Genomic DNA, 23,525 nt, shown 5'->3' with positions numbered 1-23,525 from the left:
AGACCAGGAGAACGCTCTGCCCTTAGAACTGGAGCTGCGAGCAGGCCGAGTGCCGGGCATGGAGGAGGGGACGCATCCACGAGTTTCTTTTCAGGAACTCATGGTGTCCTTCCTGGAAAAGGTCAGGGTTTGGGGTCAAAGAGCCCAGCTACCTTATTTGGGCTACCTGGGCCTGGCGTTTGGCCTCAGTGGGGAGGGTGGTCGCCACCGGGCCTCTATGGAGAACTGGCTTCAAGGGAGCAGCACTGACCGGAGCTGGAAGGCCACTGCCTGTGCCCGAGCATCGCAGTCTGTGTTTGTGTGGCAGCTATGATTTCAGATAATGCTGTCCTTTTTGTCCCTATAAGTCAAAGGGGGGAACAGACCTTCATAAGTGTTTCTTACCAAGAGGGGTGGAAGGTGTGTAGCGTCTGTAAGCCCAGGTCACCAGGTGACCTGGATGGCAGGTGTGTATGGGGGGAGTGCCCAGGTGTGCTCCCCCTCCTGCCGGGGTTTCCTGTTCCATGAAGGGTGGCATCTGGTGGCAGATTTCCCTTGGTCTCTGGCGCTTCTGAGGAGTCCTTTTTGCCTTCACGGGTCCTGAGGACAGAGGTGCAGGTGGTGGGGAAGCTGGCCTGGTAGAAAGGAGGGCCCTTTGGGGAAGAAGCTGTCCACGTGTCCCTCCTCCTGCAAACCAAGGAGCTGACTCTGCGGAGATGGGGCCCTAGGCTGCAGAGCGGGCTGCTGTCATCGGAGGGCTGCTGCCTGGACAGGAGTGAGGGGTTCGGCTCGGAACTGCCCCACCCACCTCATGAAGCAGGAGCGGTGGGCATGATGCTGCCTCAGGGCCAGAGAGGCGCTGTGTGTGTGCTGAATGTGGTCTTGAGTTTTTCTCCCCAGTAGTAGAATTTAGAGGTTTTTCTGTGGCTTAAAGCAAAGTCTTCCAGTTTTTTATTGTGAATACTTCTGAACAGAGTAGAAAAGTTGAGAGAAGTGTTACCCACACACACTGCTTGAGTGACCAGTTATTAATGTTTCCTCGTATCTGCTTTGTCTCTGTGCATATGTACGGACTCTTCTCTGAGCCACTGAAAGTACATAGCAGACATTATGAAACTTCACCCCTAAACACTGAAGTCCACATCTGAGCATAATAACATGGTTTGTTGTCATCTTGTCTGGCCATGGGGTGCGTTAGCACCGCTTCCTTGTTTCTGCCCTCAGTTTAGTATTTTTAAAATGTGAGGTGTGACGTTCCAGTTCTGAAAAGGAATAAAGCCAGATCAGCCTGTCAGGTCTCCCATGTCGCTCACCCCCTACCCTGTTGATCTGCACTTGGCATTTCCTTCGCTCCACGAGTCCATGACCCTGGACAGTGTAGAATGTGTTTTGCATGTTTTTAAACTTCCTGTAATTGTTATAGCTTTATTGTTCCCCTCTGTGAACAGGCTGCTCTTAAATGAGAATGATGTAGGAATAAATAAATACCTGGTCCTATGCTGGCAGGGGGTGGAGATTCAGTAAGTACTATTTTACCTCTTACCTAATAGGTGTTGAGAAGACAGTTCTGGATGTTAAAATGGGCAGACAGTCAAGTTGGTGGGAAGTAGACCCTGCTGCCTGCCCAGCTCTGACCTCAGAGAATCCTGGGCTCATTCCAGGGCAGGAGGACATCTCAAGGCCTCAGGGACCTCCTTCGTGGTACGTGCCAGGAGCTGTGGCAGCCACTCCAGCCTTTCCTCTCCCCTGCCTCCCCCAGCCCAAGGGGGTGCTCTGTGCCTGCACCACTAAGGGGAAAGGGAATGGACAAGGCTGGGCTCTGGCCTAGAGGGAGCTTTCTGCTGGGCTTCCTTACCCTGCTGCACCCTCCTCGCTGCCTGGGTGGCAGAGAAGTCATCTGGGCTGGTGGGATTGCTAGGAAACATTCGAGAACACGAAGGGAGAATTTGGCAGGGCTGTGAGAAGCCTTCAGATCAAGGAATCACCTGAGGGTAGTCCGTGCTTGTCCGGGCTCCTGCCCAGGCTTCTGTGAGGCTGATAACCTGCCCCTGGCTCCTCGTGCCAGCCTTGGGACACCGGACACCAACCATCACCTCTCTTCTTTGAGGGGCCTCCATCGGCCCCCAGGGAATGAGAATTAACAGAGAGCACCTGCCACCCCTGCCCCGCCACTCCCTTCTGTCCCCTGGCACAGCAGGGCACGGAGTTCACTCTGCAAGGAGCGGGGGAGTGGCAGTGGGTTGCCTGAGGAGGTTGGCCTGTCCACGGGTGCTGCGGCCAAGTGGCCTGGGGCCTGCAGAGCCTCGCAGTGGCACTAGGTGGCACTCCCGCCCAGGGGAGTCCAAACAAGGTGGGAGGACTAGAAATTAAGGACCAAGTGTGGGTGGCCAGAAGGGACCTCATTTGGGCTGGGAGAGTAAACCTTCCAAGGGGTTTTTTCTTACTCCCAGAAATCATGTTGAGTATTGTCTGGAATATTGTCCAGAAGGCATTTCCCTCCTGAGATATACGTGGTGGAGGGCAGGTTAGAAGGCTGGGCAGGCTAATCTCAGGGCAGACCTGTGGGCTGGTTTATGAGTTTCCTAGACGCCAGTCAGCCTGAGAGGCTTTGAATGATTACAGAGGAGCTCTGGTCCATGTGGAGCAGCCCAGTTGGTCATTTTACAGTGGAGAGCATCAGCGCTCCACAGGCCGCTCAGCAAGTAAGAATCTGGGCTTTTGACCCAGACTTGTTTTTCCCCCTTAGGTCTAACTTGGGTCCTGCTGGATGCACTGCAGGCTTTGGGGAAGTCAGGACAGTCTTCCTGGATTTCTGGTTCTGGAATTTAGTGTTGCTAAGATTGTGTGTCAGCATCTTCTGTGCTTTAACTCCTTTTTATTCCATCTCGAGTGGTGGTTGGTTAGAGCTCTGAGGTGAGCAGGGGTCTAAAGTCTCGCTGGGGCTCCAAGAATGCTGTGAGCCCAGGCTAGGAGGCTGAGGTCGGCTGTGCACCTCCCTGCCTCCCAGTTCCTACTGGCGTCCCAAGGATCCCTCCAGCTTGTTATGGAACACTTGGTTGGGCTGGATCCGGATGAGGGGGCAGGTGTGTGGGGCTGTGTCTGCATGCTGCTGTGTCCTCTTCCAGGCTGCCTTGGCTGAGCTGCCCATCTCTTCACAAGCCCTGTCAGCTCTCTTCCTGGTCTAAATGTTGCTTTAGAAACTAAATTCCCAGTGGTCAAAAGAAGCTGGGGTTGTTCAGCTAATCAGGTTCCTGAATTCCACATGCTTTTTGTGGTTGAGTAGTGGTGGTGTTCCCCGCTGGACCCTCCCCCTCCCCTAAAAAGTGTTAAGCTGGTTCATTCCATCCCATGTTGACTGAGTGCTTTCAGTAGGCATGGGGGTAGGGTGCTGACCCTGCAGGCTGGGGCCCCACCATCTAGTGGGGTAGAAAGATAAGGTGAGAATCACCCCACAGGTCTTGATCCCCGCGAGGAAGCGTATGTGCTGGGCGGGGGTGGACCTTGCCCACTGGGTCTTGTTTGCTGGTCTGCACCAGGGGATTTTGTGTGTCAGGGTGTGTCTGCCTGGAGGAGAGGGGGTGGGGTGAGGAGCAGCCTTTGTCTTCAGGGTCGGGTGTAGGAAGGAGCGAGGGCTTCGAGGGCTAGAAAATGTGTCTGGAGGTGGCTTTGTGCTCAGTCCAGAGAAGCCGGCCCTCGGGTGAGGTCCGCAGCACGTGGAGGCCCTGGCGGCCCGGAGGGGTGTGTGGGAGGAGCTCGCGGCCCAGGGAGCCCAGCACCGCCCCCAGGAGGCACCCGCGAAGTCCTGTGGCCGTCGGGCCGGTCGCCTGTTCCCGCCGCTCCTTGGCCCCGCCCCTCCCCTTAAAGGAACCCCGGGCTGGGGGGCGGGGCGCGGCTGACGAGCGAGCCTGGTGTCCGGTCTCCTGCTGCCGCCCCGGCGGCCTGACTGGCTGGAGCCGAGCCCCCGCCCGCCCGCCCGCAGTCAGGCTTCCGAGGAGCGGCACCTCCCTGCGAGTTCAGCCGGCGCGCGGCGCGGAAGCCAGCGGAGCGGACAACCTGCCGGTGAGTGAGCGGCCGCGGCCGAGCCGCCCCGCGCAAGCGGAAGGCCTGCTCGCGTAGCCGGGAGGCCGGTCGCCCCTCACCGCTTGGGGCCTGAGGAGCCCACCCCCCAACCCCGATCGAGTGTGGCTTCCCTGGCCCCACACGGTGGGTCACGGGGCCGGGCAGGATGAGCTCACTTCCTTCGCGTCGTGTAGCATCTCCTCGCCTCCCGGCCCGGAAAAGGGAAATGTGGGCGTTGCGGGCGGCTCGATGTCCTCCTGCGCCCATTTCCTCAGTTCTGCCCGAAGGGTCTGGGAGGGGCGCCAGAGAGGGAGGGAAGCGGCAGTGTTCCTCGGTGGGACCCGGATATGCTGCAGTTGTCACCATGTACCAGCCAAGGGGCGGGAGGGGGTGACACCCCGCCCTTCCCAGAACCCCATTCCCCGCTAGTGCTAAGGATTGCCCCAGAGAAGGTTCCTTTCCTTGAGGGGATTTATGGAAGAGTCCTGCCGAGTCCTGTCCCCATCTCTACCGCCCTTGAAAGAGGTGCCTCTGGACCCTTCTCTTTGCTTCCTCTTCTCTCGCCCAAGGCTTCCCCAAGATGGCTCACCCGTTTCACCCGGGAGAATCCATTTTCCTGGTTCCCTACTTGACATTTTGTCAGCTTCTAGCCTTGGAACTCAGGGGAGGAATGGTTGGTGGCCCCACCTGGACACAGCTACCCAGCAGCCCTGCCCTCCAGAGCTGGGAGTCTGCACAGCAAGTCAGGCTGGGGACACATGTTTTGGGGGGCACTGGGGTTTCTGCTGAGGCTTCAGGCCGGATAACTGGCACCCAGTGAGCTTTACACTCAGGGAGCAGGAGCACATCCTTGGGCTCTCTTAGGCTGGACACGTGCAGGGTTACAAGGCCTTCGTCGAGGGCAGTGAGGGGTGGGTGGGGATGTTGCAGCACCTCTGGGGTGTGAACCCCCAGAACAGCCGTCCTGACAAAGGTGAGCTCCCCCCAACATGGTCCTGTTGAGCCATCCCTTCCTACTCACATCATCGCTGCCCCTGTGGTTTGGGCTCCTCTGTCAGAACTGCCTCCTCTGCCCTGTTCCTTCCATCTTCCCAGTGGTAGCAAACTTCTGTCCTCCCAGAGCGTGGGTTTGGAAAGGGAGGGGAGGCACTGGGAGCCAGGTCTGGGGGGTGAGGCTGCACTAAGCTCTTGGGTGGAAGAGAGGCATAGGGTTTCTGAGCAGAGTTGTTCTTGGCCTTGGTCACAGCTTTGATCTGAGACTCAAGGCGGGTGAGCAGGAGGAAGGACCCTTCCCATTTCCAGATGAGGAAACTGAGACTCAGAGAGCACGTGTGACTTGCAAGGCCTTTCCCAGCTCTCAGGGCGAGGGTGGTGGGGAGGGCATCCAGGATCACAGTAACCAGATTGTCCTTGCCCCCCACCAAAGCTTCTGTGTTCTCATGTTCCACATGGCCATGTAATGACTTTAAAGTCCTACTGGTCATAGCCCCAAACTCTCCTCCACAGAGTGTCCTTGAGACTCTCGGGAGAGAGGGAAGGTGTCTGTACTTCTCTGCTTCAGGGCGCTGTCCTTGCAGGCTCCTCCTTCAGGCCTGACCTCCCCAAGTTGCACTCAGGGAACCAGAGAGGGAGAAAGCTCTAGCTTGGCCTCCAAAGGCCATTGTAGGCACAGAGGGCAAGTGGGGCTCTGAGATGGGGATGCTGGGAGCACTGTTGGCTGAGCAAGTGGCTCTGCTCTTGGGAAGTGAGAAGGGGTGACCTCTAGGGACCCCCTTCCCTCCGTCCTGCGGCTCTGAGCTAGTCAGAGGGTGTTGGCCCGTTTCCTGATGGACAGCTGAATTCATGTCAGCTTGCTGGGGGCCTTTTGGGGAACACTGGTGATTTAAAAGAAACCTGACCCTGGTCTCAGTGTCCCGTTTTAGAAGAGGAAGTGGAGTAGTGACGGAGACAGGACTGAGGCGTGAAGACCTCCTGCCCAGCTTCTCAGGGCAGTTCCTGGAGTCTCTCCAGGATAGCAGCTCCTTGGGCTGGTCCCCCAGAGTCCCCTCCACTGCCCTGGTGGGCTGTGTGGTCCGGCCGGGCCCCTGGACTGGAGGCCTTGGGGGAGAATGCAATGCAAAGGCACACACAGGTATCTGCTTTGAGGTCCTGAGGTTTTGGGCCAAGCTGGGTTTGTCTGTGGGTTCCTGAATGTGCTTTTCTGACAACATTCTGCAGCCGCCAAGGTCCCACCGAGGAAAACGGGCAGGAGGAGGCCTGGCTCCCATCCCCGCCCACAAGGCGTCACCAGCCCCCACCGTGAATCCCGGGTGTGCGCGCAGCCCAAGCTTTCTAGAGTTTCTAGAGTCGGGGAGAGAGCCTTGTCCTGGAGCCTAGCTTCGGGCGCAACCCTGACTGCCTATCACCCCGCTGGGCCTGTTTCCTGGGGAGCTGGCAGGAGGCGAGTTTGGGGCCCGAAGCTGGGAGGGCGGGGCAGGGCTGTGCTTGGCGGGTGGGCGGATCTGTGTGCTCGGCAGGTGGGCTGTAGGAAGGGAGTTAGTGGGACCTCAGCTCGAGCCTGGCCAGGCAAAAGCCAGAGTGTCCATGGGCCCTCGGGCAGGAGGAGGCCTATGCGGGCGCCCTCCTGCCATTCAGCGGCCACTCAGCGAGGCGGGTGGCCTGGGGAGATGAGGTTGCCGAGGGGTCCTGGTCTGAGGTGGGGTGGGCCTTGGCAGGGGTGGAAATCCACGCTCACGTCCAAACCTTAGTCAGCCTAGTCCAGCCCCATGGCCACTCACACCTAGAGATCTGGCAGGTGCCGGGCTGGCGGTTTTTACCTCCTTGGCTGAGGTGGGTTTGCCCAGGACCTCAGAAGTTCAGCCTGTGAGGGTCGAGCCATGTCCGAGTTGGGGCCTCTTGCTCGGTCTCAGCGCGGGGGCCTGGGCCGGGTCAGTTCTCTGCCTTCGGAGCAGCCTGGGACCCCGCATGTCTTCATCTAAAGACGACGCCGGGCGCATGGGTTGGGGGCTGCGCTGGGCGGGGCTGTGACTCCCAGGCTGCGGAATGTTTGCTCTCCTCCTGCCCATGATCTGCAGAGGCTGGGCGTCCTCGCAGGGAGCCGGGCGGCCGCGGACCAAAGTGCTGATCCTCCCCAGAGAGATGGGAAGGCGGGGCGGCCGGTTTCCCTGAGGTCGCCCTGGTGCCCCTCTTCAGAGGAGGCAGGTATGGGGGGCCCTGAGGTGGGGGGTGGGGGAGACGACGAGGAGAGAGCTGGAGCAGGCCAGATGCTGGGGTCTCACCGCCGCGCCTCTCCCGCCTTCCTGCGCCCTCATCCCTCAGATGCTACTTTGTCATCTGAAAGGAAAATGGGTCAGGTCCCGGCGAGGGAGGGGCCGCCGGGGCCGCAGACTGGCCGACGCTGGGCGCCCGCCTGGAGCGCGGGGCTCAGATTCCCGCTTGTGCTCCTGGGTTCAGAGGCGCCGGGTCCCCTCCCTGCCGGGAGCGGGCAGGCAGCCAGGCCAGGGACAGAACGGGCCGAGGGCGGGGCCGGTGCGCAGGCCGAGCAGTTGTGTGATCGGTGCCTGTCTCTGCAACAGCCCTGATCCGTTGGACCGGACCTAGCCAGGGAGCAGTCCCCCAGCCGCAGCCGCCGGGGCGAGGAGCGGTGACAGCGCAGGAGCTCCAGGGGGGAAGGGAGGAAGGAGGAGAGACAAAGGGAGCGAGGCTGGCACTGCCTCCCTGCGCCGCCCACCATGTGTCAGTCAGAGGCGCGGCGAGGACCGGAGCTCCGCGCGGCAAAATGGTGAGATGCTGCGGGCCACGGCTGCATCCTAACCTGGCCTCGCCCCGCCTCGACCTCCAAAAGGTCAGAGTTCACGTCCAGCGGCCCCGTGGTGGAGGTGGTGGCGGCGGCAGGGGGCCGGGGGACCAGCCCCCGCGGCTGGAGGGGTCCAGCCCGGGGGGGCCTGAGTTGGAGAGCCCGTTTCAGGTACTGGGGGGCCAGCAGGCTGGTGGGCCAGTGTCTGTGCTGCGCCTCCGCCCCGCTGCAGCGCAGCTCCTCCGAGATTGGTCCCCGTACTTCTGCAGAGAGCAAGGCGGATGGGGGGAGCCCAGGGGAGAGCAGTGATGTGTCAGGCTTTGCTTGGCCCCTACCCACTTGCCAGACCTTTTTAAAGCTGGAGGGGGTGGGAAGGGAGAGACAATGGACACAGGGGATCTGGTGAGCAGTGGAGAAGCAGTGCCTCCCAGGGCCACTGTTGAGCTGCAAGGCCTGGCCTTCGGCTCAGTTCTCCAGTTTTTTCTGCTTTTCATATCAGCTGAGGTGCCTCTTTGTTCCTTGGTTTGTTGAGCAATTGCGGGCAGAGGACAGAGCTGCTCTGAGAGCACACAGGCACCGATGGAGCCTTATTCTTGAGTTGAATGCAGTGTTTCTGTAGATGAGGAAACCAAAGGCCCGGGACATTCTCAGAGTGGGTGGCAGTGTGGTCTCCTGATGGCCACACTGGGGCCTCAGGAGCACTTTATAGGTCCTAGGCATGTGGCAAGGCGACTTGGGCCTCAGCGTCATGCCTCAGGAGGGCCAGGGTTCCAGTGGAAAGGCTCGTTCCAGAGTTGGCTCCCCCGGGGCTGAGCCTGGCTGAATGCGCTGAATTTGAGCTGGTGGGGTCTGGGGAAGGCCCACCTATGTTTATCTGAAGGAGGGGCCTGGGTCAGGTGTGTGTGGCCCCAGCAGACCTGGAAGGTGGCCTGAGGGTTGGCGGGGAGCTTATCCCCACCAATGATTGTTTGGGAGAACCTGACCTGATGCAGAAAGACCACGGGGATGGATGGAGCAGTAGCTGTTGGGGGGGGGGGGGTTGTGTTTGTGTGTGTGTGTGTGTGTGTGTGTGTGTGTACACGCGCACTAGTGCTTGTGCGTGTTTGTGTGTGTGTTCCTTTGTGATCTTGTCAGGCCCAATCCCTCAAATGAGGAAATAAGAGGCTTGGAGCCATGAAGAGATTTTCCCAGATCCTGCGCTGCCAGGGGCTAAGGGGGATCAGACTAGCTCTCCTCGGAGCCTGTGTGGGCAGAGCTGGCCCCAGGCCGGTAGGGGGCCGCAAGGCAGGCTCTGCACCGTCTTCCTGGTGCACTCAGCCCCAAGGTCCTCTCCGGAGCCCCTGCCAGGTTCAGAAGCTACTCCATCTGAGAGGTGCCTCACCCTGTGTGTCTCAGCTGACAGGCAGGTGGGGAGACTGGGAAATGAGTCTGCCGACCAGAGGCAGCCAAGCCCCCAACTCAGAATGGGGTTGGGACGAAGGAGTTTGGCCGGTGCCGCCCGACTCCTAGAGGCGAGCTTGTAGAGGGTGAGGTGGGGCCCCCGGTCCTCCACTGACCCTGGCTGTGTGCGGACATGTGCCCTGCAGGTTGTACTTCCCCCAGCTGGCCCTGAGGCGAAGGCTGGGACAGCTGAGCTGCATGTCCAAACCCGCCCTGAAACTGCGCTCCTGGCCCCTGACGGTCCTCTACTACCTCCTGCCCCTTGGCGCCCTCAGGCCACTCAGCCGGGTGGGATGGAGACCCGTGAGCAGGGTAAGTGTGCAGGGGCTGCTGGCCTGGCCTCCCCCCAGGCAGGCCTGAGGTTGGGGCCCAGGAGACCGAGGAGACATTTGTCAGATCAGAGGTGGTGCTGTGGGGCCTGAGCGCTCCGGCAGGGTCACGTTGGAAGGCGAGCCTGTGGAGAGGGTGGGCTGCAGACAGGTGACTGTAACGGCCCACCGTCCACTGCCTGCTCTCTTTGCCTGCATTTCTGCCATGTGGGGACTCTGCTTCTGGAAAGAACCCACATTGGGCATTCAGAAAATGGTGTCTGAAAAGAGCATAGGGGTGATTTTGAGAAGAATCCAAATTAATTTCTGGACGCCAGAGGGTGGTTCAGAGAGGCTGGAGCCTGTGTGGGCCCCTTTGGGTGAGGATGCCTTTGAGGACCCAGGAGCCCCGGGCAGGGCTGCGTGAGGGAGCGGCCTGGCTGCGCCTGGCTCTCAGGCAAGCTGGCCCCAAGGAGGAAACCCTGCTCCCAGGCCCTTGGACAGCCCAGGTGGGTGTTGCCAGGGCTTGAAAGCTCAGGGGCACCTATGGGGCACTGGGCATTAGGCCTGGGGTCATAGGGCAGCCCTGGGCCGCCCCTGCGGACGGGTGTCAGCTGGGAGTGCTGGGAGCCGCTAACTTATTGCCTCTTTAAAGGTGTTTAAAGTTGGAATGGAATTGCTTTTATGCTTTGGGGACTTGGTGTCTTGGTTGTGTTCAGCAAGCAGCAGCCACCAATTAGCACGTCCCACTATGGCAGAGGCACCTGAGGTTAAAGAGGCTGCCCCTTTTGGGTCGTCTGGCCCTGAGTTTGGCTGGAGGGTCCAACTGAGAGGCCGAGTCCCCTCTGCCTCCTGGGGGAGCGCCAGCTGGGGACAGCTGTGTGGACAGGCGGGCTCGGCGGGCGTGTCCAGGCCCTCGGAGCGCAGGTGTCAGTGGTCAGCCCGTCTGCATGAGAGTCCCCAACTTCGGGGTGGGGGACGAGCACATGTGCTTTGGGCTGTGGACTTGCCCGCGCACCAGAGGCCTCTCCCTTCTGTGCTGGTCTGGGACTCGGGCAGTACTGCCCACCACAGCCTGTGTGACCGTGTCAGATCTGTGTTTGCCCCTCCCCACCTCAAGAAGTGAGGCTGTGCTGGCCAGTCTCCCAGGGGACTGGGGAGGGAGTGGGGTAGCCGCTGAGGGAACTCTGCAGGAAATGGCTGACAGCTGAGCTGTAAGTCACTGTGTCACAGGCCTGGCCGGTACTGTGTGTGAGAGATTTGGAAGCTCAGTCTGGTTCCTGGTGAGAGACAACCATGTCACAAAGCCCTCGTGGGGACAAGCTGCTCAGGCCTCGGGAGGTGGCCCACGGGGAGGGGAGAGGGTACCGGCTGATGGGGGGGAGGGGGGTTGGGGGGTGAGCACACGGTGTGGCTGACTCACCCGCCTGCCCGCGGCCTGCAGGTGGCCCTGTACAAGTCGGTGCCGACGCGCTTGCTGTCACGGGCTTGGGGCCGCCTCAACCAAGTGGAGCTGCCGCACTGGTTGCGCAGGCCCGTCTACAGCCTGTACATCTGGACTTTCGGGGTTAACATGAAGGAGGCCGCCGTGGAGGACCTGCACCACTACCGGAACCTCAGCGAGTTCTTCCGGCGCAAGCTGAAGCCACAGGCCCGGCCCGTGTGCGGCCTGCACAGCGTGGTGAGGCCCAACCCCACCTTCTACTCCTGCCTCCGTACAGGCAGCTCTTGCCTGTGCCTTTAGGAACAGGTGGCCTGGTGGGCACTCCTCCCAGGCCAAACCCCAAGGAGGAGGTGGCCCTGCCCTCTGTCCCCTCCCCTCCCCCACAGCCAACCTCTCCCGGCCCTTCCAGATCAGCCCATCGGATGGGAAGATCCTCAACTTCGGGCAGGTGAAGAACTGCGAGGTGGAGCAGGTGAAGGGGGTCACCTACTCGCTGGAGTCGTTCCTGGGCCCTCGCATCCCCGCGGAGGACCTGCCCTTCCCACCAGGTGGGTCCTGGCCTGGTGGCGGCCAGGCAGCTGTGCTGTGGCGTGGCTGCGCTGGATGTCAGAGGGTGGAGGGTGGGGATGGGAATGGGTCTGGGAGGGAGGCCTGTGGACCAGGAGTTACTCTGCCCGCAGCTTCAGGCCTCCTTGGAGCCAGTGTCCAGGCTGCACGCAGGCTCCGTGTTGGGCAGTAAGTATCAAGTGCTTGTGTGAGCGCCTGGCTCGTGTCTGCCCCACAGCCACCTCCTGTGGCTCCTTCAGGAGCCAGCTGGTCACCCGAGAAGGGAATGAGCTCTACCACTGCGTCATCTACCTGGCCCCCGGGGACTACCACTGCTTCCATTCCCCCACTGACTGGACTGTCTCCCACCGGCGCCACTTCCCAGGTAGGCCCGGGCCAGCACATGGGTGGGACCTGCCCCTGGGGGCCTCAGAGAGGTCCTCAGCTTCTTGGTTTCAAGGGACACAGGCTCCAAAGCTGTGAGGTCACTGCTGGGCATGGGTGGCAGGGGCAGCCTGGGGGCCAGCCTTCTCTGCATTTGGAATGACATGGGGGTATAGTGGGTCTTGGGCCCTCCCAGAGTAGACACACTGGGCTCTGGGAGGCTTGTCCTCCCGATGGGCAGGGAGTGGCAGTGTCTGTCCCCACAGGCTCCCTGATGTCCGTGAACCCCGGCATGGCCCGCTGGATCAAAGAGCTCTTCTGCCACAATGAGCGGGTAGTCCTGACTGGGGACTGGAAACACGGCTTCTTCTCACTGACAGCTGTGGGGGCCACCAACGTGGGCTCCATCCGCATCTACTTTGACCAGGTAAGCAGAGCCCAGATCCTGTAGAAGCCCAAGGGCTAGGCCACTTGCACCGTCTCCTGTGCAGCCAGATCCATCGGGACTGTAAGTTCTAGGAGGGCACGTCCCCCACCAGGCCTGGCTGTGCGGAGCAGCTGCCCCGAGGAGGGGCTGGGCCCTGAGCAGGATGAGCTCCTGCTCTGCTTATCCCCCACCCACCCGTCTCGAGGTGGCTGGTGAGGGAGTGAATTAACTTCCCTGCCTGGCACTTTGCTTCTGCAGAAACCCAAGGGGAGCTTGGGTGGGGCATGCTGATAGAGGCCAAGTGTGTGAGGGGTGCCAGTGCCCGCGGGGCTTCCCCTCTTGGTGTCGGTTTGCCCCTCAGTCCCCCGGGGGACTTGGTGTTGTGGCACCGTTCATACTAGTGAACAGTTGGGTCTGAATCCTCCATTTCCCTCTGGCCCCAGTTCACAGCTGGTCAGGGGCTATCAGGTTAGGCCTGGTCCACGGCCTGAGCTGCTGTCCGGACCTCCCTTTCTGAGCAGGGTGGGGGACAGGGTTCGGGACAGCGGCAGAGGTGTGTTCAAGGTCCACGTGCTCTGCCTCTGCCTCCCACAGGACCTGCACACGAACAGCCCACGGTACAGCAAGGGCTCCTACAATGACTTCAGCTTCGTGACGCACACCAACAAGGAGGGCATCCCCATGCGCAAGGGCGAGCACCTGGGCGAGTTCAACCTGGGCTCCACCATTGTGCTCATCTTCGAGGCCCCCAAGGACTTCAACTTCAAGCTGAAAGCGGGACAGAAAATCCGATTCGGGGAGGCTCTGGGCTCTCTCTAGAGCCTCTTTCATGGCCACAGCTGCTGAGGGGTCTTTTCCACAGAAATGTGAGGGTCTTTTCAAGGGGAACCTCTGAGGCTATCTAGGGAGGGGACCGTCGGGTCTGACCAGGCAGGACCTGGGTGACTTCTGTCCCTGCTGTCCAGGGTGCAGACAAGGTTGTCAGAGCCCCTCTCATGTCCTAGACCTACATCTTCCCCCTACCCACCTGAAGAGAAAAAGTGCAGGCCAGGACGACTGATTCCCTCTTGGAGATTTTCTAATGTGTTGTATAAACTGGAGACCCTACGTTGCCTGGCAGAGCATTCAGTTGGTCTGATTTCCGTTTTAAGATAAGTGGTAAAGTACCTTCTTGCTGCTCCTCCTATCAATCACTGCTTTTTGGCCTCCCTTGCATGGGGTGAGGTGCCTCCTGGCACTGACTGTGGGTCCCAGACCAGGGCCCTTAATGCAGCTGCTCCCAAATTCGCCCCACCCTGCTTGTTGGGAAAAGCTGTCTTCTCTCTTTGCACTTGTGGCTGAATGCATCACCTCCAACTCTGCCATCAACTTCCGAGGGTGGTCACTAACGGCTCGGTGCATTGCAGGCCCCGATGAGTGACCTTCCGGAGCTGGCAGGTCCTCTTTCCAGTAGGCAGGACCCATTACCAAACCCCCTCAGTGGTGTCCAAAGCAAAAGGGGCAGGCAGCTAGCTGGTGGTGGCCCAGCTGGGGCCAGGGGAGAGCTTGGGTCCCCTCCCTGTATCCAGACCTACGTAAAATACAGAAAAGTTGCTGCTGTTGATCAGGGGCTTACGTCAGAGGCAGAGGAACCTTGGTGGTGTATTTGATGTGTGGGGGAGGGGAGAATGTCAGTGCCTAGAAAACCCGTCCCCCAGGCAACAGGTACGCAGTCCTTAGGGAGCCACTGATTGTGGGGACAGGGCCAGATTTCGTTTCCTGGGGATGCTGTGAATTTCTCCTGCAGGAGAAGCCATTTGAACTTTTTCAACTGTATCAGTAGCACAGTATTTTTGTATGAAAAGTGGGAGACTTCTGAACAGTAATTCATTTAATTGCAACATTTTGAAATAAAAAAACTCACTGCAGTTTTGCATTCTGTTCCTGGACGTGGGGTGGTGACTAGCACAGAGCCTGCCGCAGGGCACGGACGCGGGCGATACAGGTGCGGATGGGCTGGTGCTGGGCCTGCAATTTGGAGGCCAGTTGCTGGATCTGCGCTTCCACCTGGGGAGGTTGGGGGGGCAGGCTGAGAGGAAGCCCCGCCTGGGAGCCGTTCCCGGGGCTGCCCAAGGTCTCACCTCCTGCAGCTCTTCCTGAACCTGCTGCTCCGCCTCCTGCTCATCCGGCCTGGGCTCCTCCTGGCTCAGCTCCAGCCACTGCCGCAGGCTGCTTGCTTGCCGTTGGCAGGACCTGAGGGAGTAACGCACCTGCTGCCTGGCTTGGCCCCAGGCAGAGGCCCAGCACACTTCTGGTGTGGGTGGAGGGAGAAGGGCTCCTGTTCCACCATCAGGCAGAAACGCCCTCTGTGCTCTTCCCTGCGCAGAACTGGCCACGTGGGACCTGCCCGCTTCCCTCTGATTAAGGTTGCTGCTCACATTGAGGGTCCCAGGCCTGGGCGTGGGGTACGTGGGCTGTGGACCCAGACAAAGCAGGGTGGCTCACTGCATCATCCCGCGTCAGTCACACTCGCCCGGTAGACCACCGGCTTCCACAAGACACAGGTGTAAAGTTTTGCTCAGCTTTTCCTGAAGGTAAGGCCAACCTGGGCCTTCCTGAGCAGGACGGAAGGGGAGAGGTGCCGCCTGCAATGCAGGGGCCATCACTGGGCAGACAGCTCCCCCCATTCCCCATGGATGGGTGCCAGGTGGGTTTCTGGGTCTCACCTGAGGTTCTGCTTCGTGGTCTGGTAGTCCTGCAGTTGCTGCTGGATGCTCTCAAGCTCGGCCTCCAGGTCCATGTGGCCAGTGGCAATAGGAGAATAAGCTTGATCTTGACCATCCTCCCGTCTGGGCCCAGGCTGAACCCAGGGATTCCAGGTGCCGGGAGTGACCTGAGCACTTGAGGCACTGACAGGCCCCAGGTACACACCTGCAGTGTCAGAGCCAGGCCCAGGCCTGGTGCCTGTGAAGTCCCCGGGAAGGAGCAGACGGGGGTTGGGGACACTGGCCAGGGATGAAGGGGCCTGGGACGAAAGCCCAGGTATCGTCGGCCGGGCTGATGGCTGTAAAGGAAGGATGAACACTGAGCAGGGAAGCGGGAGAAAGGTGGGGAGCTGGGGTTCCCCATACCTGCCCCTGCCGCAGCCAGCTCACCTGGTCCTGCCCCTTCATTCAGCACCTGACACCAATAGAGAGTCCCACGACCACCCAAGCAGCTGTTTCCAGCCTTACTGACCTTTCACACCCCCTCCTGCAATGACCGTGCATTTCAGTGGCAACTGTTCTTGTCCAACCACAGCTACAACCCTCCTCCCTTCCCTCCCGGTGACAATGTCCTCTGGTGGGAGTGGACACTCTCCCATCCCCCAGCCTCTCCCCACCCCCACTTAGGTCGCAGCTCGTCAGGCACCAGCTCCTTGGGGGGCCCAAGCCCACTGCACACTCGTGCTTCCTCACCTCCTTGCCCGAACTCCTTGACTCCTAGGTCACAGGCCCCAGAGTCTCGGCCCCACTCCTCCCCATGACCCCATCGGTTCTTTACCCTCAACCTGTGCTGCGAATTGTCAACTTTGATCTCCAGCCCTGACCTTGTTCCTGAAGGCCAGGCTGAATCTGTTGCATTACCTCAAATCTGACAGGCTCAAGACACACTCATCGTGCTTCAGCTGCTGGGTTCCCACCCTCCGTCTTCCCTCTCACAGTAAAGAACTCATCATTCCCTGAGCTTTTCAGGCCAGAAACCCAGGAGCCATCCAGGATTCCTTCTTTCACTCTTATCAGACTCATCAGAGCAAGCCCTACCTAGTCTGCCTCCCATGACATCCACAGCCACCCCCCCAAGTCCTGGCCGCCAGCACCCTTTGCTGGACCCGAGCACAGCCGCCAACCATCCTCCACAACTTCCTGTTCTTAAAGTCCAGACTTATCACCAGGGCCTGTATGACCCTCCATGATCCGCAGTCTCTTCATCCGTCTGCATGCTGGGGTTTCTTTTGTCTCCACCACCATGTAAGCGTCACGAGCAGGGATGGGCCTCGGGGGCTGTTCCCTGCTGTGCCCCTAGGACACTGACCCCTGCACAGGCCTCCCTGCATCTTCCTGAAGCAATGAGTACTGCTGTGGCTACAGCACCAAGCGCACAAAAAAGAGCACTGGCATGAAGACCAGACCAAAGAACGGGACCCCAGGTAACCGGGGGACTTACCCAGGTGTGTGCTTCCGCCCCACGCAACATGAAGGAAGAAGGGGGCAGCAGCTCCAGGCCTGTACTCGCTGTGGGCGGCAGCTTCAGGCCAGGGGCGCTTGGCAGGGGGCTGCTTGGGTCCAGTGCTGTCTGGGCCTTTGCCAGGAAGGGTGTTGTCAGCGCAAGGCCTATTGGCTGGACCTCGCCTAGGCCATGCTCCCACAGTGCCTCAGGCCTGAGCAGAGGGAAGACAGGAGCTGGTCAGGCATGGTACCCTCCCGAGGAGGACAGAACGGGGGCCACTGGCCTTTAAGTCCCCAGAATCACACCACCTACCCCTGCCCCCCGAGGATGCCACACCCCAGGGGCGTCTGGCTCTGAACGGGCTCCAGCAGGAAGCTTGGGCGTCGCGGTTGCTTTCTTGCCCAGCGGGCAGCATTGCTGGGAAGAAACACAGGCTGTTCCTCCAGGCTGCCCAGGGGCTGCTCGGAGCCTGAGACCTCTGTGGGGTGGGGTAATCCAGTCAGACCCCTTCCATCTTACAGGGAGACTGAAGAGAGAAGGAAAGGCTCCGCCCCAGGCGCCCTACTGAACTTCTGGTAATTCCAGTGAGCCTGCTGGCGACGGGTGCTCCACCCACGCTGTCTCACTTGACCCAGGCAACCAGGCTGGAGCAGGCTCAGAGATGGGGCCCTTGTCAGCTACAGCAGCACAGCATGTGGGGGTGGGGCGGGGCCAGGTCACAAAAGTGGGGTTTCCAAGAGGGTACCTGTTTCCTGGCTGTCAGGGGAGACGTGGGGAGACTACCAGGTCTGGGGGAGGAGGGGGGCTGCCCAACGGCCCATTCCTTTGCTAAGGAACCATACATTCTCTCCCATGCTTGGGAGGAACAGAGGCTGTGGTCCCTTTGGTTAGGGCCGAAGAATGGGGGCGCAGGATCCTGTACAGAGGGTTCCAAGTGGCTCCGCCATGACCCTCGGGGCCCAGTGTCATTCCTGTACCGTCCAAGCTTTGCCCCAGGTGGAAGCGAGGAGGAAGAGGTGAGGGACGGGCTACTCACAGCTCTAGGAGTTGGGTGTCCCCAGCAGCCGACGCCACGCTGTCCAGAGCTCCCCGAAGCCCACGAGGAGCTGTTGTCCTCTTGGTCTCCAGGGAGGCATCGCCAGCCCCAGCAGCAATGTGGCTGGGAAGGGGACCCTCAAACGTCACTCTCCTGCTGCGCACAGTGGACGTGGGGGGCTGAGGCTCCCTGCCCAGGCCCAGCACCTTCTGCTTCCAGAGCATGGCACAGCGACGGACCACGCGGTGGAGACTGTGGGCCGCCTGCAACCAGCCTCTGGTCAGGTCGTGCTGTGCTTACCTGCTCCCCACGGAGTGGTGGGGGACCCCGGCCCACCTGCACCTGCTGCCGGGCGTGCAGCTGCTGCCGGAAGGCCTTCATGCCTGCTGCAAAGCACAGGAGGCGCGTGACGCCCTCCCGAAGGAGCTGCTGGTGGTAGGCCTGCACTGCCCGCTCCTGTCGCGCCTTCTTTCTCCTCATCTCCAGCACGAAGCCCAGCCACGCAGCCCACACCTCCAGGGAGAGGAGGAGGTGAGGCCCAGCCCTCCTGCTCAGGCTCCCTCCACCGGGGCACGGTCCTCTCCTGGGACGGGGAGCCCATTACCTTCGCCTGTAGTGAGAAGGCCCAGAACCACAGGGCCCGTGCCGTGTTCTGCTGCTCCCGCCTCCTGTCCGCCAGCTACGGGCCAGAAAGCAAATGCCCCCTTAGGGAGGCCACCCTGACCCCATGGCCCCGGGCACTCTCCGACCCTCTCTAGTCAGGCCTGCCCTGAGGTGGGGGGGTCAAGGAAGCTCTTTTGGGAAGAACAAAGGCCAGGAGCTCTGGGGTCGGGAGCAGTGAGGCAGTGCGCCGGGCTCCAGGGAGAAAAGCTGGGACTGCTTGCACTGCGGGCCTGAGGGTGAGAGGGACCTGGCCCATGAAGGGCCACTGAGCAGGACGCAGCCCCACCGGGTGTTTTATCAAGGCCTTGGCAAAAACCTAAAATGCATTTCCTATTAATTTCTGGATATTACCCTGACAAGTTTTCAACATGACACTGTAGAAACATGGCCCTGAAGTGACTTGGCCTTAAACAGATTCCAAGTGAAGGAAGCTGGTGGTGCCAGGAGGTGGCTGGGGGTGGGGGAGCCCTGGGAAGAGGGTGGTATGAGAAATGATGAGCTAGAGGTGGGCTCAGGAGGCAGCAGGAGGAGGGGGAGCGAGAAGGGGTTTCTCCACGGCTCCCACCTGCTGTCTCCACTGGTGGAAGCAGGTCCGGCTGAGTGTCTGGGCCAGGAGTTGGGCAGCCTGTCTCTGCAGAAGCTGGAGACAAGGTGCGCACAGGGGGCTGTGTGCCTGGTGCAGCCAGGTGCCCACACCCGGAGCCCCTGTGGGCGGTGCAGGCTCCAGGCCCAAGTGAACCATCCTCCCACCACCAGGAGTCATCCTGGTTGAAGCCAAGGGTCTCCTGCCCCAGACGCGTGTCCAGATGCCTCAGTAGGTCACCCAGTTCTGACAGGCATGGTTCACACTGAACCAGGTTCTCTGCTGAGCCGTCTTCCACCCGGGAGGCCGGCTTCCCCAGCCTTCACTGAACACCCAGAAGGGCAGCCTTGCACCCGCAGGACTCCAACCACCCAGCATCCACAACGGAAGCAGTAAGTGCTTCTGGGAAGACCTTTCCTCCCCGCGATGCGGTCTTCTGGCCCAGACAGCCCCGCAGCACAGGGGAACTCGGGGAGTTGCCGTCTGCCTCACCCTCTTCCTGATGCAGCCCAGATGGTGCACCTTCCACCGGGCCATGGCCTGCAGCAGCAGCTGCCGGCGGTAATGCTGCACCACCCTCTCCATCTGGACCCTCTGCTGGGCTGCGCTCCGGCTGCGGTCCCTCCAGCGCCGAAACCAGGTCCTGAGACAGCCTAAGGAGGGTCGGAGTCAGTTTGCTCTTTTGGAGGAAGTATCGATATATGGACGACTATGCAACGGTGAAAGTTTAGAGGGTGGAGAAGGCTGTGCGGGGACAGAACTGGGGTGTCAGCCCACACTCGGTGAGACACCACGTGTGGACGGTAGCCACTCTGGGAGGAGAGCTCTGGCCGCCCACCTTCAGTGACTATGCACACCCTGATCGGAACCAGATATGCTGCCTACCACTGGGCCCTCCAAGGACCCCCCGCCCCCAGGCATAAGCCTGTGCACAACGACCGCAGGTGTGCCAGGGCCCCAGCGGAGCTGCCCGCAAAATGCTGCTGGGCACATGAACGAGAAGACCCTGGGTCTGAAGGAGTGGGAGGCAGTGGACCCATTTTCCAGGGAGGAAAACGAGGCTCAGAGGCCCAGGCAGCCTGAGACAGGCTGGGGAGAAGCAAGGTGTCTGCTGGCTGTGTCCTGCCCGGGCTCCACAGGCAGGCAGGGGCCACATCCTGCATTGCGTCTGTGTCACCAGCTTCTCTCTTGAGGGAGCAAGCACTCTCTTCTGCTGATTTTTTTCCTCCTCTTCAGCCCCAAGAGAAGTTTCTTTTAGAGACAACAGAAGAGGGCTGACCCCAAGGCACAGAGGCCAAGATGGGGTGTCCTCCAGGACCTGCCCGAGGTGGGCAGGGAAAGCCACGTTCACAAGCTTGGAGGCATTAGCACTAAGTGCTGAAATTTCCCAGGTCCTGCTTTATGCGGGGATATCTTAGCCTCACTGGACCCTCATGATCAACTCCAGAGGCAGGTACTATCATCCCCATCCACAGACGGAGACACCAAGGCTGAGAGGAGGCCGTGCCCGAGGTCGCATAGCCAGCAGGCGGCCCTGCCTGCACCTCTCAAGCACCGATCAGCATGAGTGTCCACGACTCTGTCCTCCTGCAGCACCTAGCCCAGCCCTCGACCGCCAAGGTGTGCCTGAGACTCAGAGGCCTTAATTAAGCCAAGACACGGTCCCACAGGTACTGACTGCACATCTGCTGTGTGCTGACAACACAGTGTCTTCTCACATGGTCTCCCCAGTCCTCTGTACCAGCCCTAATGGACACAGCGAGCCCAGGGCCAGCCACGTGCTGCCACCCCGTCAAAGGAAAGCTGCCGCCTGCAGGCCAGCGGAGGGAAGAAGCTTTAGCTGTGTCCTGTGCCTGTCACCTCCCCACCGCGGCCGCCTGACCCAAACTGGAATGCCCACGCAGCGCCGGTGCCAAAGCTCTGGTCCAAGCAGAGACCAGGGATGGGCTGAGCCCCTCGGCATCTTTCCTGGGAATGACTAGAAACACAGCCCTGGTTTCTGGGGCGAGGGGCAGCCTGAGGACACAGAGAAGCATGCTGAGGGTGGACCAGGTGTGGGATTCTGGACCCCAGGATTCCATTCAGGGGGAAGCAGAATCTGTGTTCATCAACACAAGAACTAGTCAGAACCAAACCTAAGTGGATTGTCCTGGAACAAATGCTATTAAGCCAATTTAACAACTTGGTCCGTTTTCTCTCCGGTCTGATTTAGACCATTTCCATTTGTTTTCTCATTTATTCTAATAGGAGCTGCCTCTTTAGAGCATCAGACTCCCCGCAGCAGAGCCAAGGGCCTCTGTTTCCACGCGTCTCTTGAACAGAGGCTCCATCTGGACCGTTTCCCAGGCTGTTTGTACAGCAGGTCACGGGACTACCTGGGGCCAACCAGGCAAGTCCCTGCTCCCTAAACGGGCAAGGAAGCGGACTCTGACACGACGGGGCTGACCTGACAAGCAGCCGCCGCCTTCCCATCCAAGCGCCCCACCCCGGCAACCCCCAAGTCCCCCGTTCCAGCTCCATGTCTGCATTTCTCTGTAGGTCTCAAGCCTTGGCCTTTCATTTTAATATAAACTAGTTGGCAATCAGTTGGGAAGAGAAAGTGAAGATGTACTGGACTGAATAGTTAGTTACTCCCTACCAAGTTAACGTCCATCCCGGAACCTCAGAGCTGATGTTATTTGGGCAGAGGGTCGGTGCAGTGCAGTAACTGACAGCTGAAGTGGGCTGGGCCCGGGCCCTTAATCCCGTATGACTGGTGTCCTTCTAAGGAGAGACACAGATACACAGGGAAGACAGCCACGTGACAACAGGGCCGAGGCTGGAGTGACCTGTCTACAACCTGAGGAACAGCAAGGATTGCCGGGAGCCACCAGAAGCTGGACAAGGCAGGAAAGGGGCCTCCCCTAGAGCCTTCGGAGGGAGCACAGCCCTGCCAACACCTGAGTTTGGACTCAGAGAACAATTTTCTGTTGTTTTAAAGTCTGTGGTCCTTGGTTACCTCAGCAACAGGAAGCTAATACACATGAGAAAGAGACAGAGACTGAGGGGAAGCACCTTGGGAGAATACAGAAAGCTGTGTCCTTCACAGGCCTCTCCTCAGCTTCCGGGCCCGCTTACCCCTATTCAGCGCCACCTGGGCGTCCCTGACAGCCTGGCCCTCCTGCTGTCGGTAGTATATCTGCACTGACACTGCCTCCCGCCACGCGATCAGGACCTAAGGGGCAGAAGAAGAATAGAGGGGTGATCACGGCATGTCCCGACTCCCCGGGGTCACCCCAGCTCTGTAGGCGGCTCCTCATGGAATGAGGCCAGGCGTATGGCACTCACACACGCTCCAGGAAGCGCCCGCCGTCCATGCAGATGGCAGGCAACCATGCCCAGCACCCTCGCGGGAAGCCCTGTATCTCAGGCGACGGGACCAGAGGAGCTAAACTTCATACCGTGCCACGAAGAAGTCAAGTCCCCACGTGGGCTTTCATTCTACTATTTGTTAAGTGGAAGCCTTACGTTTCATGCACTTTCACATATGAGGTACATACGAAATCACAGCAGCAGAACACAGGGGACGCCTGGCGCCTGCTCCCCCAACAGTCACAAACTCCATCCCCCCACAAAGGCCTCCTCCCTTCTGAGCCCTGAAGCCAAGCAGAGTCCTGACCGTCCTTCCAGGGGAGGGGACACACATGCTGGCCTCGGAGCGTTCCTGAGAGCAGACTGGGCCTTGACCATGTGTAATTAACACTCATCTGTGGAGGCTCCAAAGCTGTCAGCACCAGCCACGGCCTGCCAGTGCGGGGCTCCCAGCGAACTGCTTTCTTCTAAAACACCCCCGAGTCCAGGGACCACCTCTGTCATGTCATTTGAGTCCCCTCATAGCCATGTCCCTCCCCCAGCACGTGGGCCCAGGCCACACCAAGTGGCATTTTGGGGGCCACTTCCCAGCGACAATGACCAATGACCTCACATTCCTGGATGCTCTACGGAAAGCCCGCACAGCCACGAATCCCGCGAGGCCGATGAGCAGGATGGGGGAAGAGGGGCACCCAAGCATCCTGTGCCGACACAAAGGGACAGAGGTGTGGTAACTTACACGACTTGTCCCAGCGGAAAATTCCACGTGTGTGGGAAATACTGGTTCTGGTAAGAGCTGGTTCATACTCACTACATGCCATGCTTTTGTTTTAATGGATATTGGTTCATAATTCAGTACAATAAACAAGTAAATAAACCCACCTGCTGGCACAGCTGTATGTACTGGAGAAGGGAGCCATCTCGTTTTCTAGGCTCCTCATTCAGTTCAAACCTCCAGAGCCACCCCACACCACCCTCTCACAGGAACACGGCCCCCACCCCCCGGCGACCAGCTGGCTTGCCAGGGCTCACCTTGGAGCACAGGGTCCTTCTGTAGTGAGCTGCTGCTCGAGAGGCTTTCTTTGCTTCGTCCGCTTGGGCCACGGCGTTCTCTCTCCAGCGACGTAATGCACCCCTGCGGGTACATGGGGGGACTGGGTGATATGGGTGTGAACAGTGCGAGGCTCTTCAGCCCGGTCCTGAATCGAGGTCTCCCCATGCCCAAGCGTATCTGTCGCGCTGACAGCCACGTTTATGTTGACTGCACACCCTGCACACGGCTGAGCTGCTCTGTGCAGGTGCCGTGGAAGCACCACAGGCA

The 23,525-nt window shown here is 60.0% G+C and overlaps 2 protein-coding genes across 7 annotated transcripts in view; one reads left to right on the top strand and one right to left on the bottom strand.

Moving 5' to 3' along the window:
* Positions 1-14,298, top strand: part of PISD (phosphatidylserine decarboxylase) — a 39,409-nt gene extending 25,111 nt beyond the window's left edge. The window contains 9 exon segments of the mRNA XM_082353125.1: positions 7,113-7,239; positions 7,614-7,737; positions 7,739-7,819; positions 9,421-9,586; positions 11,027-11,263; positions 11,436-11,574; positions 11,811-11,957; positions 12,223-12,383; positions 12,978-14,298. Of these exon segments, the coding sequence (XP_082209251.1) occupies positions 7,113-7,239; positions 7,614-7,737; positions 7,739-7,819; positions 9,421-9,586; positions 11,027-11,263; positions 11,436-11,574; positions 11,811-11,957; positions 12,223-12,383; positions 12,978-13,202 (1,407 nt within the window). The 3' untranslated portion in view covers positions 13,203-14,298.
* SFI1 (SFI1 centrin binding protein) overlaps positions 14,236-23,525 on the bottom strand; it is an 80,462-nt gene continuing 71,172 nt past the window's right edge. For 2 of the 6 annotated variants that reach the window (XM_082353058.1, XM_082353062.1), the window contains 12 exons: positions 23,237-23,339; positions 21,971-22,067; positions 19,346-19,506; positions 18,836-18,910; positions 18,212-18,286; positions 17,944-18,120; positions 17,608-17,870; positions 16,884-16,988; positions 16,569-16,782; positions 15,089-15,426; positions 14,504-14,615; positions 14,236-14,429 (listed from right to left, as the gene is read on the bottom strand). In XM_082353058.1, coding sequence (XP_082209184.1) covers positions 14,325-14,429; positions 14,504-14,615; positions 15,089-15,426; positions 16,569-16,782; positions 16,884-16,988; positions 17,608-17,870; positions 17,944-18,120; positions 18,212-18,286; positions 18,836-18,910; positions 19,346-19,506; positions 21,971-22,067; positions 23,237-23,339 — 1,825 coding nt within the window. In that variant the 3' untranslated portion in view covers positions 14,236-14,324. Of the gene's footprint in view, positions 14,430-14,503; positions 14,616-14,800; positions 14,978-15,088; positions 15,427-16,568; positions 16,783-16,883; positions 17,050-17,607; positions 17,871-17,943; positions 18,121-18,211; positions 18,287-18,835; positions 18,911-19,345; positions 19,507-21,970; positions 22,068-23,236; positions 23,340-23,525 lie in introns of those variants that run through there. The other 4 variants (XM_082353059.1, XR_014233862.1, XM_082353060.1 and 1 more) reach the window with 4 other exon arrangements.

The sequence above is a fragment of the Balaenoptera borealis genome (genome assembly GCF_965194805.1).
Source record: "Balaenoptera borealis genome assembly, chromosome: 14".
NCBI classification, from domain to species: Eukaryota; Metazoa; Chordata; class Mammalia; order Artiodactyla; family Balaenopteridae; genus Balaenoptera; species Balaenoptera borealis.
The sequence above is the reverse complement of the archived record's forward strand: the minus strand, read 5'-3'. Positions and strand labels throughout refer to the sequence as shown.